Source organism: Sus scrofa, chromosome 4 (genome assembly GCF_054392235.1).
Source record: "Sus scrofa isolate SSC_HxYL_T2T_F1_AM1 chromosome 4, Sscrofa_HxYL_maternal_Yorkshire_Landrace_v2.0, whole genome shotgun sequence".
Classification (NCBI taxonomy): domain Eukaryota; kingdom Metazoa; phylum Chordata; class Mammalia; order Artiodactyla; family Suidae; genus Sus; species Sus scrofa.
In genome coordinates, this window is record NC_139386.1 from 1,715,767 (window position 1) to 1,732,509 (window position 16,743).

At 68.8% G+C, this 16,743-nt stretch overlaps 1 protein-coding gene across 2 annotated transcripts in view; it reads right to left on the bottom strand.

Annotated features, from left to right (window-relative positions):
- The window catches only part of ADGRB1 (adhesion G protein-coupled receptor B1), a 76,580-nt gene extending 60,384 nt beyond the window's left edge, over positions 1-16,196 (bottom strand). For both annotated transcript variants that reach the window (XM_085020992.1, XM_085020991.1), the window contains exons 1-2: positions 15,758-16,196; positions 3,046-4,056 (exon numbers count right to left, since the gene is read on the bottom strand). In XM_085020992.1, coding sequence (XP_084877118.1) covers positions 3,046-3,832 — 787 coding nt within the window. In that variant the 5' untranslated portion in view covers positions 3,833-4,056; positions 15,758-16,196. The remainder of the gene's footprint in view (positions 1-3,045; positions 4,057-15,757) is intronic.
- Between the last annotated feature and the right edge of the window lie 547 nt (positions 16,197-16,743).

The window sequence follows — 16,743 nt, forward strand, 5'->3', positions numbered from 1 at the left end:
CGGATGCCTCTCTGGGGAGCCGCCTCCAGGCCACTGGGAGGCGGCTGCTTCCAGCACAAAGGACGCCCGAGAAAGCAGCTGGGTTACCACCGCCAAGGTCACGGTGCGGGGGCTTCTGAGTCCAGGGCACCGGCACAGCGCTGAGCTGGCTCTGGGTGGTGGGGCCACATCCTGGCCCTTCTGCCCCCAGCCTAGTCCTGCTGCAGCCGCTGCGCTGTCTTCCCACGAGGCCACCAGCCCCGCCACAGCCTCGACCTGCACTTTGTCAGAGCTGCTGAAATCACCCTGCACAGAGCCAGCGCGCGCGCGCGCACACACACACACACACACACACACACACACACACACACACACGCCTGATGCACTGCACACATGTGAACACACACATACATGCCACGTATACAAATACATGCACACACACACGTATGCTTGTAGACATGGACACCTGAACACACACACACACACACACACACTCCTGCCCACCCCTCCAGCATCACCTCCAGTCATTCCCACTCTCAGACCCTCTGCGCAAGCCCAGGGAACCCCACCCCAACTCTGATACCCCTCCCGTCCCCCTCCAATCCGTCTCTGCCCCCCAGCCTCCCTGGCTAATAACAAAGATACTGACATTTCATCATTAGCATCGCTTCTGCTTAGAAACCCGTCCGCCCCAGCTCTCACGCCCCCTGACCAGCAAGGACAGATGTTCCGACTCTTGGTTTTAAAGACGAGGGGTCTGAGCAGACTGGCCAGGGACGCACGAGAGAGCGGGTCAGGCTGGGGTCTGACCCTGCCCTCGTCTTACCCTGGGGCACAGGTCCCAGCGCGCCCTCCTCGAATGACGTTTCCACCCAGACGACTCGCGGGCCTCTCGCACACAAGTCCCACTCCGACCTGTCACTCTTCCCCCAGCCCGGTCCCCCTGCTGCAGCCCCACCGCAGCTGGTGTCCTTACTCCCGGCCAGGAAGCCGGGGTGGTCTAGCATCTCCTTCCTCCACGCCCACATCCTTGGCATCAGCAGGTCCATCAGCTCAAACCCAAGACCCTCCCTCTTCCTCACACCCGGGCCAGTCAGCTTGCTCCTGGGTGCCTGCCCGCTCTGGTGGGTCCCCCACCTCCTCCTCGGAGCCCCACAGGCATTTCTGGCCCCAGGGGAAGCCTCCGTCTTGCTTAAAGCCCCTGTGGCAGCTCCAGCTCTCCGGACAACATGCCAACTCCAACTCCGGCTGGGAAGCCTGTCCGCCACTGAACCCACTCCTGCAGCCCCGCCCCCGTGCCCTTCTCCCGCAAGCTCTACATGGCTCCAGCCATCCTGGGTACCTCCCCAGCGTGGTCCCGGCCCCGAGATGGTAACAGAGACAGGCTGTTGCGCTTTGGCCTCCAGCGGCCCCTGGCCCCGGGGCCGTCTGTCTGCTGTGACTGAGCAGTGCCTCAAAGCAGTCAGCACTTCCCTAGCAAAGACACGGAGGCTCGGGGGACCGGAACCCCTGGGGAGGGAAGAGCAAGGGCACAGCCAGGCCACTACCCGCCAGGTCCTCCTGCGTCCTCCCGCCTCCCCAGCCAGCCACCCACCCACCTCTTTGCTCCATCCTCCCCCTCCCCACCCCCGGGGACCACGCCCACTTCACATGGCAGGAGCTGCCCAGGCCAAGGTCACGGCGACCTTGACCAGCCCGAAGGTCGCCCTCCTGAACTCCCATCCCACTGCCGGGACCCCGACACAACTGAGGGAGGAAGGAGTTTTCTGAGGTTTCCTGGACGCCACCGCCCCGCCGCCGGCTCTGCCCGCCTCTCTCCCGCCTCGGCGGCCTGATCCTCTCCAGCTACAATCACCGCTTCCCGAGGTTTCTAATCTGGGATCCATGGCCCGGGGGCCATGAATAGAACCATGTTCCAGGGGAACCGGCTTCCTTTGTAGCCCCACGTAGCTTGTTTTATGCCTTTAAAGATGTTATTCTGAGGAACCCGTCCGTCTCGCTGGCTCAGAAGAGGCCAAGAGCCCTGGACCACGTCACCTGGCCCCACGGTGACCCGCCGGCACGAATGCCCAGCCCGGCCCCGTACTCCTGGCACGTGGCTCAGCTGCCTGTCCGGTGTCACACTCCACAGCCTGAGAAGAGCCGCCCCCTGCCCCCCTGCCCGCCAACCCCGGGCATCCTGCAGGGGCTCCCCCGTGGCGCATGCGCGGTCCCCCTCGTGATCTGCTGTGGAGCCCGCCTGCTGTCCCTTCCCACGGAGGCTGCCCTCCCGAGCAGGGCCCGTCTTACCAGGGAGCCAAACTGCTTCGAAGGCACCCGGACTCCCCCAGCCCCTCCCACCCCCGCCTTCACCTGCCCTGCCCTCTGACCCCCGGGGGGCTCAGCGACACGGACACTGCTCTCAGCATCTCAAACACTGCCACCTGACCAAGTGACCCCCTGACCTCCAGGTGACCTGCAGCCTGGCCGCCAAGGCCTCCCCCTGTAGTGGACACGCCTGCTTCTCTCATGTGGCAGCTTGGGGCGTCCCCCGCCGCCCAGACCGCCCAGACGGCGAGAGCGGGGGGCTTTTTGCGCGTGTCCTGGAGCCTGACACCCCCCCGGTCATTCCTACGGTCGCGCCACACGCAGTCACCAAACTCATTTCCCAAACGCATCTCCAACCAGCCCCTCAGCACACTTTTTCTCCTGTGTCCCAGGAAGCCCGGCCACAGGCCACAGCAGCCTGCTGGCCCATTAGGTTCTAGGTTCGTCCTTGGCTGCAAAAAGGGAAGGCTTCTCCGTCCAGCCAGGAACTTAAACTTCCTGATTCTGGGAAAAATGAGACCCTCCCTCTCTGGTGCTCAGCAAGCACCTCCTGGGGGCCGGCGCCACGCCAGGCCCTGGGGGCAGGGCCAGCACCCCTGGCCACCCATTCTCCGTGAGCCCACAAACACCTTCCCTCTTTGCACCTGGCTTCCCCAACACAGCACTCAGGGGACAGGGGCCAGGGCAGTCCTACAGGCCAGATGTCCCCCGCTCGGCTCAGAGAGCCACTCCCAGGGCCTCTCTCCACCGGTCACTCACCTGCAGCGCCGTCCCCGCCCCGGTCCTGGGTCAGGCTGGTGAGGCAGTTCTCAGGGCCACCAGCCACGCCGTCCCTCAGGCAGACGTCCCCGCGGGGGACCAGGGAGCCGGAGGCAGGGTCACCGGCGTCCCCGCCCAGGCAGGCACAGGGGGTCTGCATGATGCCACAGGGGTGCGAGCTGCGGCTGCCGGCCAGACAGGCGTCCAGCCAGCGGCACAGCATCTGGCAGGCGGCCCGGCTGGGGTTGCGGTTGCCCACGACCAGGTACTCCACGGAGAAGTCGTCGCTGAGGCTGGGAGGCCCGGCCTGGGGCCCGGGGTCGGCGTCCCGGGGCGGCCGCTGGTGCTGCATCTGCAAGAACTGCTTGCTGGCCTGCAGGAAGGCCAGGGGCGCCGAGGGATCGCAGAGCCTCAGCACCTCGTCGAAGCTCTCCATGCCCAGGTAGGTGCGCGTGGACTCCAGGAAGGAGTCGAACTGGTAGGTGTGGACGCGAGCGGGGCCGCTGCAGGCGGGCGCCTTGGCCACCTTCATGTAGAGCGTGTAGCGGCGCGGGTCCGGGTTGCGCAGGGTCCAGGAGCAGCGCGAGGCGTTGGCCGGGAACACGGCGGCCGCTGAGAAGTAGCCGAAGAACTTGCCCTGCACCAGTGTGGCGCACGGCTCGGTGGCCCCGGGCCCCACGTCAGCCCCCGTGGCCGCACGCGTCTGGCACCCCAGCAGCAGCAGCAGCAGCAGCAGCAGCGCGCCGAGGATCCAGAGGGCGCCCGGGGCGGCGGCCTGGCCCCTCATCCTAGCTCGCGGGGCCGCCGGGGTTCCGCGGGCTGGGCAGGCAGGCGCGGGCCAGGCCTTGACATGCCAGGATCCGGCGGCGAGCGGGGCCGGGTCGGGCTGGGGCCGAGGAGCAGGGGCTCCAGGCGAGGGCAGGAGGAGGAGCAGGCTTCAGGAGACCAAGGGGGCGCTGGAGGCTCCTAACATCTGGGGTCCTGACGGCCCCCTGCGGCTGCCAGCAGCAGCTGGAAGAGAAGGAGCAGAGAGGGGCCGTGTGAGCCCCGCTGGGGAGGCAGTGCCCACCCCAGGCTTGGCGCCGCTGACACCGGCCTGGCCCCGCTCTCAGGCACCTGCTCTGCCCACCTGTCTGTCTGCCACCTGCCAGCGCGTCCACCTGCAGGGGCAGGGAGCCGTGGGCAGCTAGGCCAGGACACAGGGGCCTCGGCTGTGCCCAGCCTGGCGTGGCTCCACTGGCTCTGGGCCTGTCTGCCCCTCCCCGTCATGGCCACGGAGGTCATCCTGCCTCTGGGCCTCTGTGGCCTCTCTGACCCCCTGGCAGGGTCTCCGTTCAGCTTCCTTCCCCTGACTTTGCCCCGCTCCCACCCCACCTTTCAGGGGAGACTCTGTGAATCCTGCCAGAGGGGAGCAGGTCAGAGGAATGGAGGCGAAAGGTCATTCCAGCCATCCCCCAGCCTCCCCCCGCCCCCCGCGCGCCTCTCAGCAGAACAGACTGGTTCTCAGGATGGGGGGGGCGTGGAGCTCAGTCTCTGGCTGTGACTGTGACATCCCCTCTCTGGCCCCGCTCCGCCCTGCTGCCTGTCACACAGCCTCTCAGAGGACCCCTGGACCTCCCTATCTCGTCCCTGGAGCCACTTGGAGCCCCTGGGCTCCGGCTTTGGCCTGCCGGGCCTTCCTTGCGCCGGGGCCAGGTGGCACCGTTACCCTTCTCTCCTGTCAGGATGAGCAAACCGAAGCTCAGCAGGGTCACGGCGAGGGTGGAGGAGAACCCCAGGCTGCCCCCACCCAGGCCCCGGGATCACGTGTCCTGCTCCAGGAGTGGGGCTGGCCCTGTGCCGCCTGCTCACGCCTGCGGGGAGCAGGTCGGGTCTCCGTGAGGACGGACGCGGCAGAACCGTCCCGGGCTAGGGAAGCTGGCCCTGCCCCACCTCCGCGTGGACCCTGGAAAGTTCCTTCTGCCTCCAACCTCAGCTCCCCGACCCTCCGCAAAGCCCCTGCAGCAGCTGGGCACCCCCGCCCCGGGCCACCTGGCCTGGAGCCAACACCCCCTCTCTGCTGACCACGCATACGGCGGCCGCCTGCCCACAGGGACTTGCTGCTTCTTGCTGCCTGGGCCCGACTGGCCGGCGACACAAGGTCGGTCACTGCTCTGCAGTCCCCTCCTGGCGTCCTTCCTGACAGCCTTGTAGGCAGAGCAGGGAGCTGGGCGCGGGCGGCCTCAGGCTCCGAGCCAACCAAGCCACGCTGGCTGGAGGCGGGTGGCCCCCCATGGCCGTGTGCACTTGGGCAAGCCCCTCGCCGCCCAGCCTCAGTCTCCCCATCTGTAAGGTGGGGTGAAGCCTCACCCTCTCCACATAAGGGTCAGCACGGGCCTGCAGCGTCACCCAGGGATGGGGAAGGAGGCGATCCCATGGGGAGAGAGGTGGGGGCTCTGGATCATCAGGGGTGGGCCTGGGGGGTGGGCCTTTAGTGACAATTGTTCAGGTCCCCTCAGGAGGGAACTTGCAAAGTCTTTGTGCCAGCCTCAGGGCAGAGCTGAGCAGATTCTGCACTTGGCCGCTGCCTCCTGGAAGCAAGCCCCTCGTATCACCCTCGGGTGTGGGCATGGCAGAGCCACCTTCCCTGGCCGCCCACCGCAGGTCGGGGGACAGAGAGGCAGGGGCCAGGGTCCCACAGCCAATCCCAGACCTGGGAGGCTGCTTGCCCAGCCCTGCCCAGCAGTAGCACCCCCTCCCCTGGTCCCAGGCTGGGACGCAACGTGGCCACCAGCCCCCAAGCCGGGGCCCCGACCTAGGACAGGCCCTCCCTGATGCACCAGAGGATCCCGGGTGGACGTCGGCAAAGCCCAGTAGAAACTGACAAAGGTCAGTGCCCCCCCAATGCCACCCTGATCCCCAACACATGACAGCCGCCTCAGTCTGTCCCATCCCCCCAACCACCAACCACCCCCAAACCAGCACCATCCCCAGAGGGGCCTGCAAAGTCTGCGATGGCCCGGGCCAGGCCCACCCCACAGCCCTCCCGTCCAGAAAACAAGCGGGTACAGCCTGGAGGAGGCTGGAGGTGAGCAGCTGCTGAGAGCACGGCTGCCTCTGACACCCTGTGGACTCTCGCAGGCCTGGGAGCGGGGGTGGTACCCCAGCCGGGCCCAGTGTGGAGGGAAGGACTCAGGGTGGGGAGAGGACCAGTGCTGGGCTCCATCCTGTGCCAGGCACTCACAGCACCTGCTCCGGTGCCTGTGCACAGACGGGCACGTGGGGACCACGGAGGAGTCACCTTGGTGGGGGCTCGAAGTTGCTGGGCACCTGAGCCAGGATCTGAGCCCAGGTCTGCTGGACAAAGTCCCTGCCGTCTGCGAGGCCTGGCACTGCCCCAAGACAGTCAGAACCGGGCCTTATCCTGTCCCAGGGCCTGTGGGCGCTGGGCCAACCTGGGGCCCTCCTGGCACCCCTGCGGGCTGGCCCTCGTTGACACCAGCCCACCCTCCTCCTTGAGTGCCTGTCAGGGGGGGAGGCACCCCCCCCAGTGTCCTGCACAGAGAGCAAGCAGTGGCCGTGAAGCTGAGAAGTAGCACTGTGCCCCATCCAGCACTGTCCCTGAGAAGGGTGACAGCAGAGGGGCTGCCTGGGGGGTGAGGAAGGAGGCAGGGGGAGGGTGCTCGGGAAACACTGGAGAGGCCCCAGCTGGGCTGTGGGCTGTGGAGGGGACATTTCTGGCCTGGACCCCGAGGAGGAGGGGGGTTGCCCTGGGGAGGGGCTGAGGAGCGGGTCAGGGCACCACGCCCCCAGGACTGAGGCTCCAGGGTGAGCCTTCAGCAGGTTCCTGGGGCCAGAAGAGGGCCTAGCCGAGCCCCCCAGGGGCTGCTCACCCAGGGTTCCTTGGAGCCCTGGGACTCCCCAGCAGGAGCACCGGGGCCACCAGGGGGCCAGGCATACCCTCCGACTTGAACGGCTCCACACCCGGGTGTTGGGAAGGGCTCTGCTGGCGAGAGGCCGGCCCTGCCTCTTCTGGCTGCTCTCGGGGCAGAGCTGGGCAGGAGGCCCAGGCCGTCAGCACGGACAGCTCCGGCGTCTGCCAGCCAGCGGTCCCTCACCCTCCACCTGCCCGCACCCCGCCCTCTGCCCTGCCCCCGGCAGAACACAGACCCTTTCCAGCAGCAGAGACCCTTCCAGCCCCACTGATGCCTGCCGATGCGGCCTGGGCTAAATGGCTGAGAGACCCCTCTGAGCCTTGGGCCGGGGCACATGCATGTCTGGCCCGGCTCATCCAGCCCTCGAGGAGGGTGACAAAGCCAGCCCAGGCCTGGGCGACCAGAGCTGAGATGGGGTGGGGGCCCCCCCAGCACCCTGGGTAGAGTCCTGGAGGGACAGCGCCCCAGCAGGGCCCTGGGGTGAGTGGGGGCAGTGCCTGATTTTCACTGGGGGATCCCTCTGACTGGGGGTGGGGGGCAGGTGCAGGCAGGGGGAGCCGGAGGGGGTGGACCAGGCTCACGGAGGTGACTAGGCTTCCGGCCTGAGCTAGTGGGCGGTGGGAGGTAGGGACCCTCACTGAGCTTGGGGGAGGGGGGGCAGAGATGTGTTTGTACACGTGCGTGTGCAGCTCACGCTGCGTCTGCACACATGCACCACGTAGCACGCTCGGACGAGGCTCGCGCTAGGACAGCCAGCTCCCTGGGACGTGTGGGGCTGTGGGACAGGGACCTGGGCTGGGAGAGGGCCTGCGGGGAGGGCACCATTTAGGGAGAGCCCAGTGGCCAGGACAGAGAGCCAAGAGCCAAGGCAGGGCCTCAGAGGGGGGCCAGGCGAGCGCAAGCTTGGCTGCACACCTAGAGGAAGGAGCCCCTGCACCGCTGGCCTCTGTGCTGGGCTCTGGGAGCTGGCTCACGGCCCCCTCGCCACACCGGCACCCAGGCCTCCTTGGGGGTCCGCCCTCTGCCAGGGTGCTGACCGAAGGGCGGGGGTGGGCGGAGGCTGCTCACGCCTCTGCAGGGGCACTCACGGGGTGAAGGGCTCCCCTAAGCTGCAGGCCCCCATCTGGGCCTGGTTTCCCGTATCCTGACTGGGTCACTGCAGCACCCGTCACTCACTGCCCTTCTTGGGCTCCCAAGGACAGTGACCAATTAGCACCCAAGCCCCTCAGGTCCCTGCCTCTCCCATCACCTTCTCAAGGCCAAGCAGCCCTGTTGCCAAGAAGCTCTGGTGTCTGCTCCTGTTCCTCTGGCCAGTCTCTGCCCTGAACCTACCCATGGCCTCTCAGAGCTGGCAGGGTGGCCTCAGGGTAGGGATGGGGGACCTCAGAGAGCTGGTCACGCCAGGAGGGGACCAGGAGAGAGGGAGACAGCCCCCTGTTCTGAGCGCTGACAGAACACTAGGCCCAGGTTTCAGGGCTCACGGGACCCCCGCCAGGCAGGAGCAGTCCTGGGCCCTCATGGCGGCAGGTGAACCACCCCGTCGCTGCCAGCCGACAAAGCGCTGGGTGGTTTCCCTGCAGAACAACAGGGCGAGGGCTGGAGGCCGGCCCCTCCAGCTCCCGGATGCTCCAGCCTCACCTCAGTCCACGGGACCCTCCCCCTGCCTGGCCCGGCGCACAGGCCCGACCCGGGCCCAGCCTCCGTCTCCCGCCACCCCGCCCCAGGCTGCCAGTGGCATCCCCAGACACAGCCACAAAAGACACTCTGTTGGCCTGCCCGGCCCTCTGAACAGTGCCCGCCTGTGTGTCCTGGGGAAGGCTGCACGGGGGGAGGGGCGCTGGGCATCCCAGGCATGGAGGGCGGCCCAGGGCGGGCGGGGCTGGGAGAGCGAGCGGGAGAGGCTGCCCAGGGTGTCTGACCACCCTGCGCCCAGCAGGCTACCCTCCCCATCTGGGGTGCTCCATGGGCCCCCACACATCGCCCTGGGCCAGGGCTGGTTGGGCAGCCCTGGCCGGGGACCCCGTCCCAGGCTCAGGCCTGCCTGTCTGAGCGAGCCGTCTAAGGGGCTCGGGCGGCAGGAAGGGGCCGGGGAGTCCGGGCAGGCCTCCCATCACAAACCCAGAGCCAGGTGGGGGGCTAGGAAGGCCTGCCTCCCACCCCCAGCCTCCATGGCCACGCTCTGCCCCCGCTCCCATCCAGTGCCAGCCAACCAGGCCCCCCATCCCCTCAACTCGTGGAGCATGCCAGGCCTGTGCTAAGGGACGTTCCGCTCACGGCAGAGGGGATGAGAGACAGCGAGGTCCCCCACGGGGCAGAGGGGGGCCTGGGCAGGGCTGGGTTGCCAGCAGGGCTGGGGCCCCAAGAAGCCCTCCACCCTTGCCAAGGCTGCCAGGCCCAGCCCCAAGGGAGGCCCCCTCCCCCTGCCCACTGCCTGGGCACAGGGGCTGCCAGGGGCATCTGGCTGGAAGCCAGGCAGAGCTGCCCAGGAGAGAGAAGACCCCGGAAGGTCCTGCAGGGGGCTCGGGGAGAGGCCTTGTCCTGTGCGGGCCCTGGTCCAGGCTGTGCCCCGAACAGAGCCTCCCCTCGTCACACGTCGCCTTGTGCAGGGGCCTGTCACCCCAAACCACCTGAGGGCCTCGAAGATACCCTGCGCGCTCAAGCTCCGGGCCTCTGCTCACGCCACGTGGGTCCTGGGCTGCACCGGTGCCCATGTGTGCAAGGCGGCACGCTCTCTGGAGCCCCAGGTGGGGACAGTGCAGGCGTCTGCCTGTCAGCCGGGGTGTCCCACAGGGGCAGGGAACACTCCTGAGGAGGGGGCTCTTGAAATTCTGGGTGTGGCATAGGTCACTGTCCCCTCCTCTCCGTGTGGCCCTGCTCTGTGCCCAGATTAAGCTCTGGTGGCCCCTGGAGAGGGGACACAGCCTCCCCGCTTGGCAGCTGGCCTCAAGGGACGCCCCACCCCCACCCCAAGCCAGGGTCCGTTCCTGACGTTCCCAGGAAGAGGGGCTCATTCAAGGTCACCTGTCCAAGGTCACCTGGGGAGGGCGTGGGATGGTGGCAGGATCCGTACAGGTGGTCAGGAGGGCCTGGCGGCCGGGCAGATGGCGCTGAGGCCTGAGGGACGTCCGTGCGGGGCAGGCCTGGCCAGGAGGAGACACAGAGCTCCCGACCGCGTGGCGAGGGCACGCGAATGGAGGAAGGGGTGCTGGGCCTGGACACGCGTCACGGCCCCCAGGACTCCTGGCTCCCGACGCCCCCTCCCCACCCAAAAGGCACTGGCGCACCAGGACTGGCCGGCTGGGGGTCCCGACCCGGGCCTCCCTGACACCCACGGGGCACCCTCTCCCTCTCCAGCCAGCCGGGGGGACTCGGGGCCACAACCAGCGGCGCCCCAGGAAGTGGGCTGGGCCTCAGGAGATGAGGACAAGAGACCAGGTCCTGCACAGAGGCAGGCTTGCTGCAGGCGCCCCTGCGGTGGGACGGCGGGCGGCAAGGGGGCTCTCACACGTTCTGAAGTCATTCCCACTCCTGGGGACAACCGCTGCCCTGCGTTGGCACCCCGGGTCGCCCAGGCCCCCACACTCTCTGGGGCAGGGCGGCGGGACTCCCCACTGAGTCTCTGCGCCTCAGAGAGGCGCTGTGCAAAGTTGCCACACCACACGGGGCGCTGCGTGGGAGGAGGTCGAGGCTGGCTTGTGGTGCCCCCGCTGCCACCCCTCAGCTGAGCTTGGGTCGTGACTCCACCAGGAGACCTGGCTGCCCGCACCTCGGGTCCTCTGCCTGCAGCCACACCTCTGCCTCCCCTCGGTTCGGGGCCCCTCAGCCTGCGTCTCAGCTGAGAGTCAGCACCCCCCAAAGCGGCCACAGTCCCGGGGGGATGGAGACAGCCTGGGCCCCAATCAGCAGCCGCCGCGGCCTCCAAGCTCCCAGAAACCTCCGGCTCCGGACGCCTCTGCGGGTCCCAGCAGTCCCCTGGCAGGGCCCGGTGACCATGGGGTGGACCCTGTCTGCGCCCCCTCCAGGCGAGGACGCCCACAGATCCCCATGGACCCCCCACAGGCAGGGGTTGGCACAGACATGATGGAGACCCAAAGGTGAGGGTGGGAGTGCTGGGGGGGGAGATGGGGAGGGGGCAGGAGTGGGGAGTGGGGTGGGGATGAGACAGTGGAGGGTGATGGAAGGTGGGAGGATGTGGGGGCCGGGGGAGGGGGCCAGGTGCCCTTGCTGCCCACCGAACACTTCCACTTGTCTAAAGCACTCGAGACAAACACAGTTAGGCTTGTGAAGACGGAACATTCTAGAAGGGCAACGAGGGCCCATTAAGGACCTGGGGTTTGGGGTGGGACCCTAGCCTTTTGGTGCTGCTCCCAGCCCTTGTCTCTTTTCAATTAGCAGAAACCAATGAATAGGAAGCAGAGTTGGGGGTGGGGGCTGCAGGGGAACCCCCAGCGTGCTTTGCGCCTGGCCCGGGAGCCCCAGTCCTCCCCTATCCCGTGAGGCCGGCCGGAGGAGACTAGGGTGCAGGGCAGAAGGCGATCTGAGCCCAGGGGTTTTCGTTCAGCTGCGCCAGGTCCCAGAGACCTTCTGCCAAGTCCCCCCCTGTGGGGGAGGGGCTGGCGCCTCCCTCACCTGCAGCGGCGCTGAGGCCGGGCCAAGGCCAGGGTCAGACGTCCCACGGAAGCTCTTCCCCATCAGGCCTTGCTTTCCCAACAACTGTGAGTGAGCAGTGGGTGGGAAGAGCAGCTCTGCCGGGGCCCTGCAGCCCAGGTGTCCTGGGAGGGGCACCGTGTCCCCAGACGTGACCATCTACCTGGGGCCCAGAGTCCAGGGTGGTGTGCACCCATGTTCTGTGCAGCTTCCCTTTGTGGGTACGTGTGCTGTGCTCGTGGTGCACACCGACAGGGGTCTCAGGTGGTGTCAGGGGGATGGCAGCTCTGAGGTGGAGGGCCCAGCGGGGGTGTGGGTGGGGCAGCCCCCAGAGCACCCACCATCTATTTGGTATGTCCATCAAGCCAAGTCACCACCTTTTTAGGACCCTCCCCAGGGGCCCCCACCACTTCCCACCCGCGGCCCACACGGCTCTGCGGTAGGTCCCAGCTCCCTCTGAAGCCCAGTTTTGCCATTCACTTCCTCTCCAGCTCCTGTCTGTGCCTCGCACCTGCCACAGGGCCTTTGCATATGTGCTCCCTCTGCCGAGACCCTCTTCATCCTCCCCACCATCACCCGTCTTCGGTGGGTCCCTGTGGAGGGCTCTCAGGGAGCCCCACCTCCAGGCCCCCTGCAGGCTGTGGTCTTCCCTCCCCAGAGCCCATCCGCTGAGCCGCCAGGGTCTCCTGCCTCCTGTATTCCCACCAGCCTTCACACTGGTGGGGGGCATGCCCTCTGCCTTGCCCATGCTGCACCCCCAGAGCAGGAGAACAATGTGGGTACCCCGTGTTCAGCATGTATGCGCATGCAGGCTGTGCACAGGGGTACCCGGGCCACGTGAGTTTACCCAGAAATCGCAGCTCTGACTGATGGCGCAGCTGCAGCCTTGGAGGCTGGAGGCCAGAGGGTTCCAGAGGACAATGGGATAGTGTGGGCTTGCCAGCACAGATGGGGTTAACAAAACCCTCCAGGTTTAGAGGTTCGAGCTTTTCTCCTCCACCTCTTCCGCACAGCCAGACACGGAACTGCCACAGGTAGAACGTGCTTCGACTAAATACTGCCATCCAGGGCGCCCATTCACACAGGACCTGCTCCGCGCCACACATGACACATGTGGCAGTTTGCATGCCTGCCCACGCATGCCGGCAGCCTGCGGGCCGGACACACACGTGCGTGCACCGCACACATGTACACAAACGCGCTCCTCACGCATGTGCACAGGGCACGGGGGCCAGGCCGGCGTGGGGGGAGAAAGGTGACGGGGGAGCAGAGAGACCGCGAGAGGGCGGGGGCGGCCGGGGCTGCCCAGGATGGGGCGGGCGCCTGGGCCGCGGTGGAGACGGAAGGGGCGGGCAGGCGGCCGGAGGCGCGGGCGCCCTCTCTCGGCCGAACGAGGCAGCGCGCCGCCCTCCGCCACCGCCGCCGCCGCAGCCCCGCGCCCGCCGCCCCGGCCCCAGCCGGAGGCGTCCCCAGGGGGCGGGCTTGGGGCCCCAGGACCCGCTTCGGGGGCGGGGCTGGCCAGGGGGCGAGGATGCCACGGGAGGTTGTCCGCGCCCCGCCGCTCGACCGGCCCCGCCGGGGCCGCCTGGTGCCCGGCCTCGCGGCGGTGCGTCCGCAGATGCCCAGGTGCCTCCGGACCCGGCCCGCCGGGACGCTGCAGACCCGGCGCGCTGCGGGCCCAGCACGTTGGATGTCGGAACAAGAGCCGAGGGTCTAAGCCGGAAGGGCTCCGAGAGCCTCACCCTCGCCCCCATTTCACGGACGCGGCCACCGAGGCCCTAGCGGGGCCGGAGCCTGCGGACAAGGGAGGGCTTGACAACTTGGCTGCGTCCCCTCCCGGTCCAGGGTCCGGAGGAGTGCGGCGTTATGCCGAGGGCGGCGAACCGTCCTTTCCGCCTCCGCGCGGGAGAGCGGCGGGGACAGGCGCCCTTCTCCGGGATCGGAGGCTGCAAACTCCCGGCTCGAGCCTCCGCTCCGCGCCGCGCCCGCCTGCGGAGCCGCGCGCCGCCTTGGCGCATTCCCGCCCGCCTTGCGCTCGGCCCCCCGCCGCCCAGGCTCCGAGGCTCTCGGGCCGCCCCCCAGATCCAGGCGCAACAAGTAAGAAAGCAGCGCCGAGCAACAGCGAGCGAGCCGAGAGGAAGGGCGCTGGGCCGGGCGCGGGGCGCTCCGGGATCCCGGAACGCGCGCCACGTCCGCCTCCGGGGACGGGGCGCGGGCGGCGGGCGCTCGGGGCTGACTCTGCGGGCGGCCCACACCCCCTCCCAAGGCTCCGACTCTGCGCGGGCGGGGGCGCGCCCAGGAGCCCTAGCCCCCTCCTTCGCCTGCTTGACCTTGCTCGGGTACTCAAAGCCGGACCCGGCGGCACCCGGGCGTCCGGACGCAGAGTTTCGCTGCCGCCTGCGGTGGTGAGGGAGCGGCTCCCCTTCGACCTCCCTCGCTGCCTCCGCGGCGCGGGGGGTCGCCGAGGACTAGATGGCTTCGGGTTCTCGGAGACGCTATGGCCGCCTCTTCAGACCCCAAACACCTCATACCACCTCCCTCCCGGATATGAAAAGGGACCCCAGCCTTCCGTCCCCTCCACCGCCCCCGGCTGTGCGGCCGCTGCTCCGAGGGGGCGTGTGTTTAGGCCCCCGGAAGGAGGCACTGGGGTCTCCTTCGGTCCCGAGGGTGCGCAGACCTCCCAGCCCCCTCCCCAACACGCTCGCCGGTCGGCTCCCCGGGCGGGGGTGGCGCCCCCTGCCCACCCACACACCTGCACACACTTTCGGAGTTGTCGCTAAGGAACCTCGGCCCAGACCCAGGGGAATGGGACACGATGGGGGCGGCGCGGAGGGAAAAGGTGCCGAAGGAGGGGTGGGTTAGGACCTGTCCGGTCCCATCCTGGCTCCCCGCGCTCCAAGAAACTTGGAAGCTTGAAGATAAAAGTGGGAAGGGTACGGCGCCCAGCGGGCCGGGGCTTGGGTGTCTGACCGGGCGTTCTCCGGGCTGCCTGGTAAGTGACCCAGCAGGAGCCGCCGAGGCCCAGCAGAGGTACCCGGGCTCGGAGCCGCAGCCTCTGACGAGCCTTCCCGGCCGCCTCGCTTCGCGGCGATTTTCAGCTCCGCCGCCCCCTCCCGAGGCAGGCCCGAGACGCGCTCTGCCCTGCCTAGGGGGCCTCGGGGCCTCGGGGGAGAGGGCGGCCGGCCAGGCTCAGAGCCCCAGCCTGCCGGGGAGGGGGCGGGGGCCATGCTCATTCCTCGAGGCAGCTCCAAGCGAGCGCGTCGGCCGTGGACCGGTGGCCTCTGTCCACCGGGAATGGGGACCGAGGAGCACCCAGTGCCTGGCCTCCCTGCTTCGCGCGGGGAGGGCGCAGGGCCGACCCAAAGTTCAGAGCGGCTTATCCGCGCGGCCTGTCGGAACGAGTGGAAAAGAAAGCAAGAACGGGAAGAGCCGGGGTGTTTGTGCGCGTGGAAGGAGGCGGCCGGGCGCTAGGGCAGCCCTCGGCCCGACCTGGGGGGAAGAGAAGCTCCGGCGAGCGTCCACCGCCAGTGCCGGGGCTTCGGTGAGACTGCGAGGGAGAGACTGTGCGTGGGGGGGGGGACATCTCGGGCCCCTACAGGGTCTGTGGGGGCTCTGGACGGGATGAGGGGAAGGGGGACACACTGGGGTGTCTCCTGAACCTACCCGGGGTCTGTGTGTGGCTGTGGGCACATCTGGGGCTTCCTCAGACCCCTGCCAGCGTCTGTACGTGTTGGGGACACAACGGGAACGCCTTCCCCAGCCTGCCCTAGGTCTGTGCCTGTGATGGGGAGGGGGTGTCTTCCCCAGCCCGGCCTGCCACCCTGGCCAGGCTGTGTGTGTGTGTGCGCGCGCGGATGGGGGGGGGGGAGGCGAGCAGCGCCGAGGAACCTCTCCCACGTCCAGGTCGCCCCCTCCTCAGCCCTCCCGGTGCGGGCGCGCGGAGACCTGCCAGATTCCGTCGCCGCCGCTGGAGGAGGCAGGGGGCGGGTGGGGGGGGGCAAACTCCCGAGCTCCGAGCGCAAACCTCGGAGCTGCTAAGCCCCAAACGGCGAAGTTAGGAAGTCCGGGCGCCCGCCCCTCCCCCGGCCCCCTCCCACCCTCGCTGCGCCCCCTCGCGCGCGCCCCCAGCCCCCCACCGGAGCCTTCCTTACCTTCCCCAGCAGCAGCGGGCCCGCTGGCGAGGACTTGATCCGGCGAGTTGCAAATCCCCAGGAGCGCCCCGCGTCGCCGGCGGCCGAGCCGGGCGCCCTACCGGAGGGGGGGCTCCTCCCGCCGCCGCCGCCGCCCCCGGCCAGCTCCGGGCCTAGCCGGGACGCCCCCGGGAGCGCCCCCGCCGGCGCGCGCAGGCCCCCTCCCCTCCCCCCGCCTGCCGGCGCCCCCGGGACGCCGGGGAGGTCCGGATGCCCGGGCTGCGGGCGATGCGGGGCGCGCGGGCCCGGGCCCGGCCAGGACGCGGCGCGGCCGCCTGTGCTGCCGGCTCGCCGGCTCCGCGCTCGCTCGGCCGGGGCCGCCGCCAACGCCGCGCCCGCCGCCGCCGCCGCCTGCGCCCGCCGCTCCCTCTCCGGCCGCCGCCGCCGCTCCGCTCCTCTCGCCTGCCCCGCTCCTCTCGCCTTTTTTCCCCTTCCTGAGGGGGGGGCGAGCCGAGCCGAGCCGGGGGCGGGGCGGCGCGGGGAGGAGGAGGAGGAGGCCGAGGACGAGGAGAAGGAGGAGGAGAGAGGCGAGCTGCTTCCCCCCACCGGGCTGCCGGCGCTCCCCAATCTCTCGCTCTCTGAAACTGGATCCCGAATCGGGAGCCAGAGACTGCATTACGGATTACATCAGGCTTTATAGAGCTTCCAGATCACACATTAGAGGGGAGCGCGAGCGGGGGGCGGGGTGTGGGGGAGGGGAGAGAGATAACGGGGTGGGGGGTACGGATTAAATGCACACACGCGCGCACACCGAGGAAAGCCCAGCGCCTGCCCCATGCAGCAGCAAAGCCGAGAGTTGGGTCTCAGCTCTCTGCCTCTTCCAGGAGCCGAGGAGTGGCTGCCGGCTAGCTGGCTGGATAATTGATGGATGGGTGGACAGATGGACGCGTGGACAGACCGAGGGCAGAGGGATGGAGGGAAGGAAGTCACATGGGGTTGTGCACAGA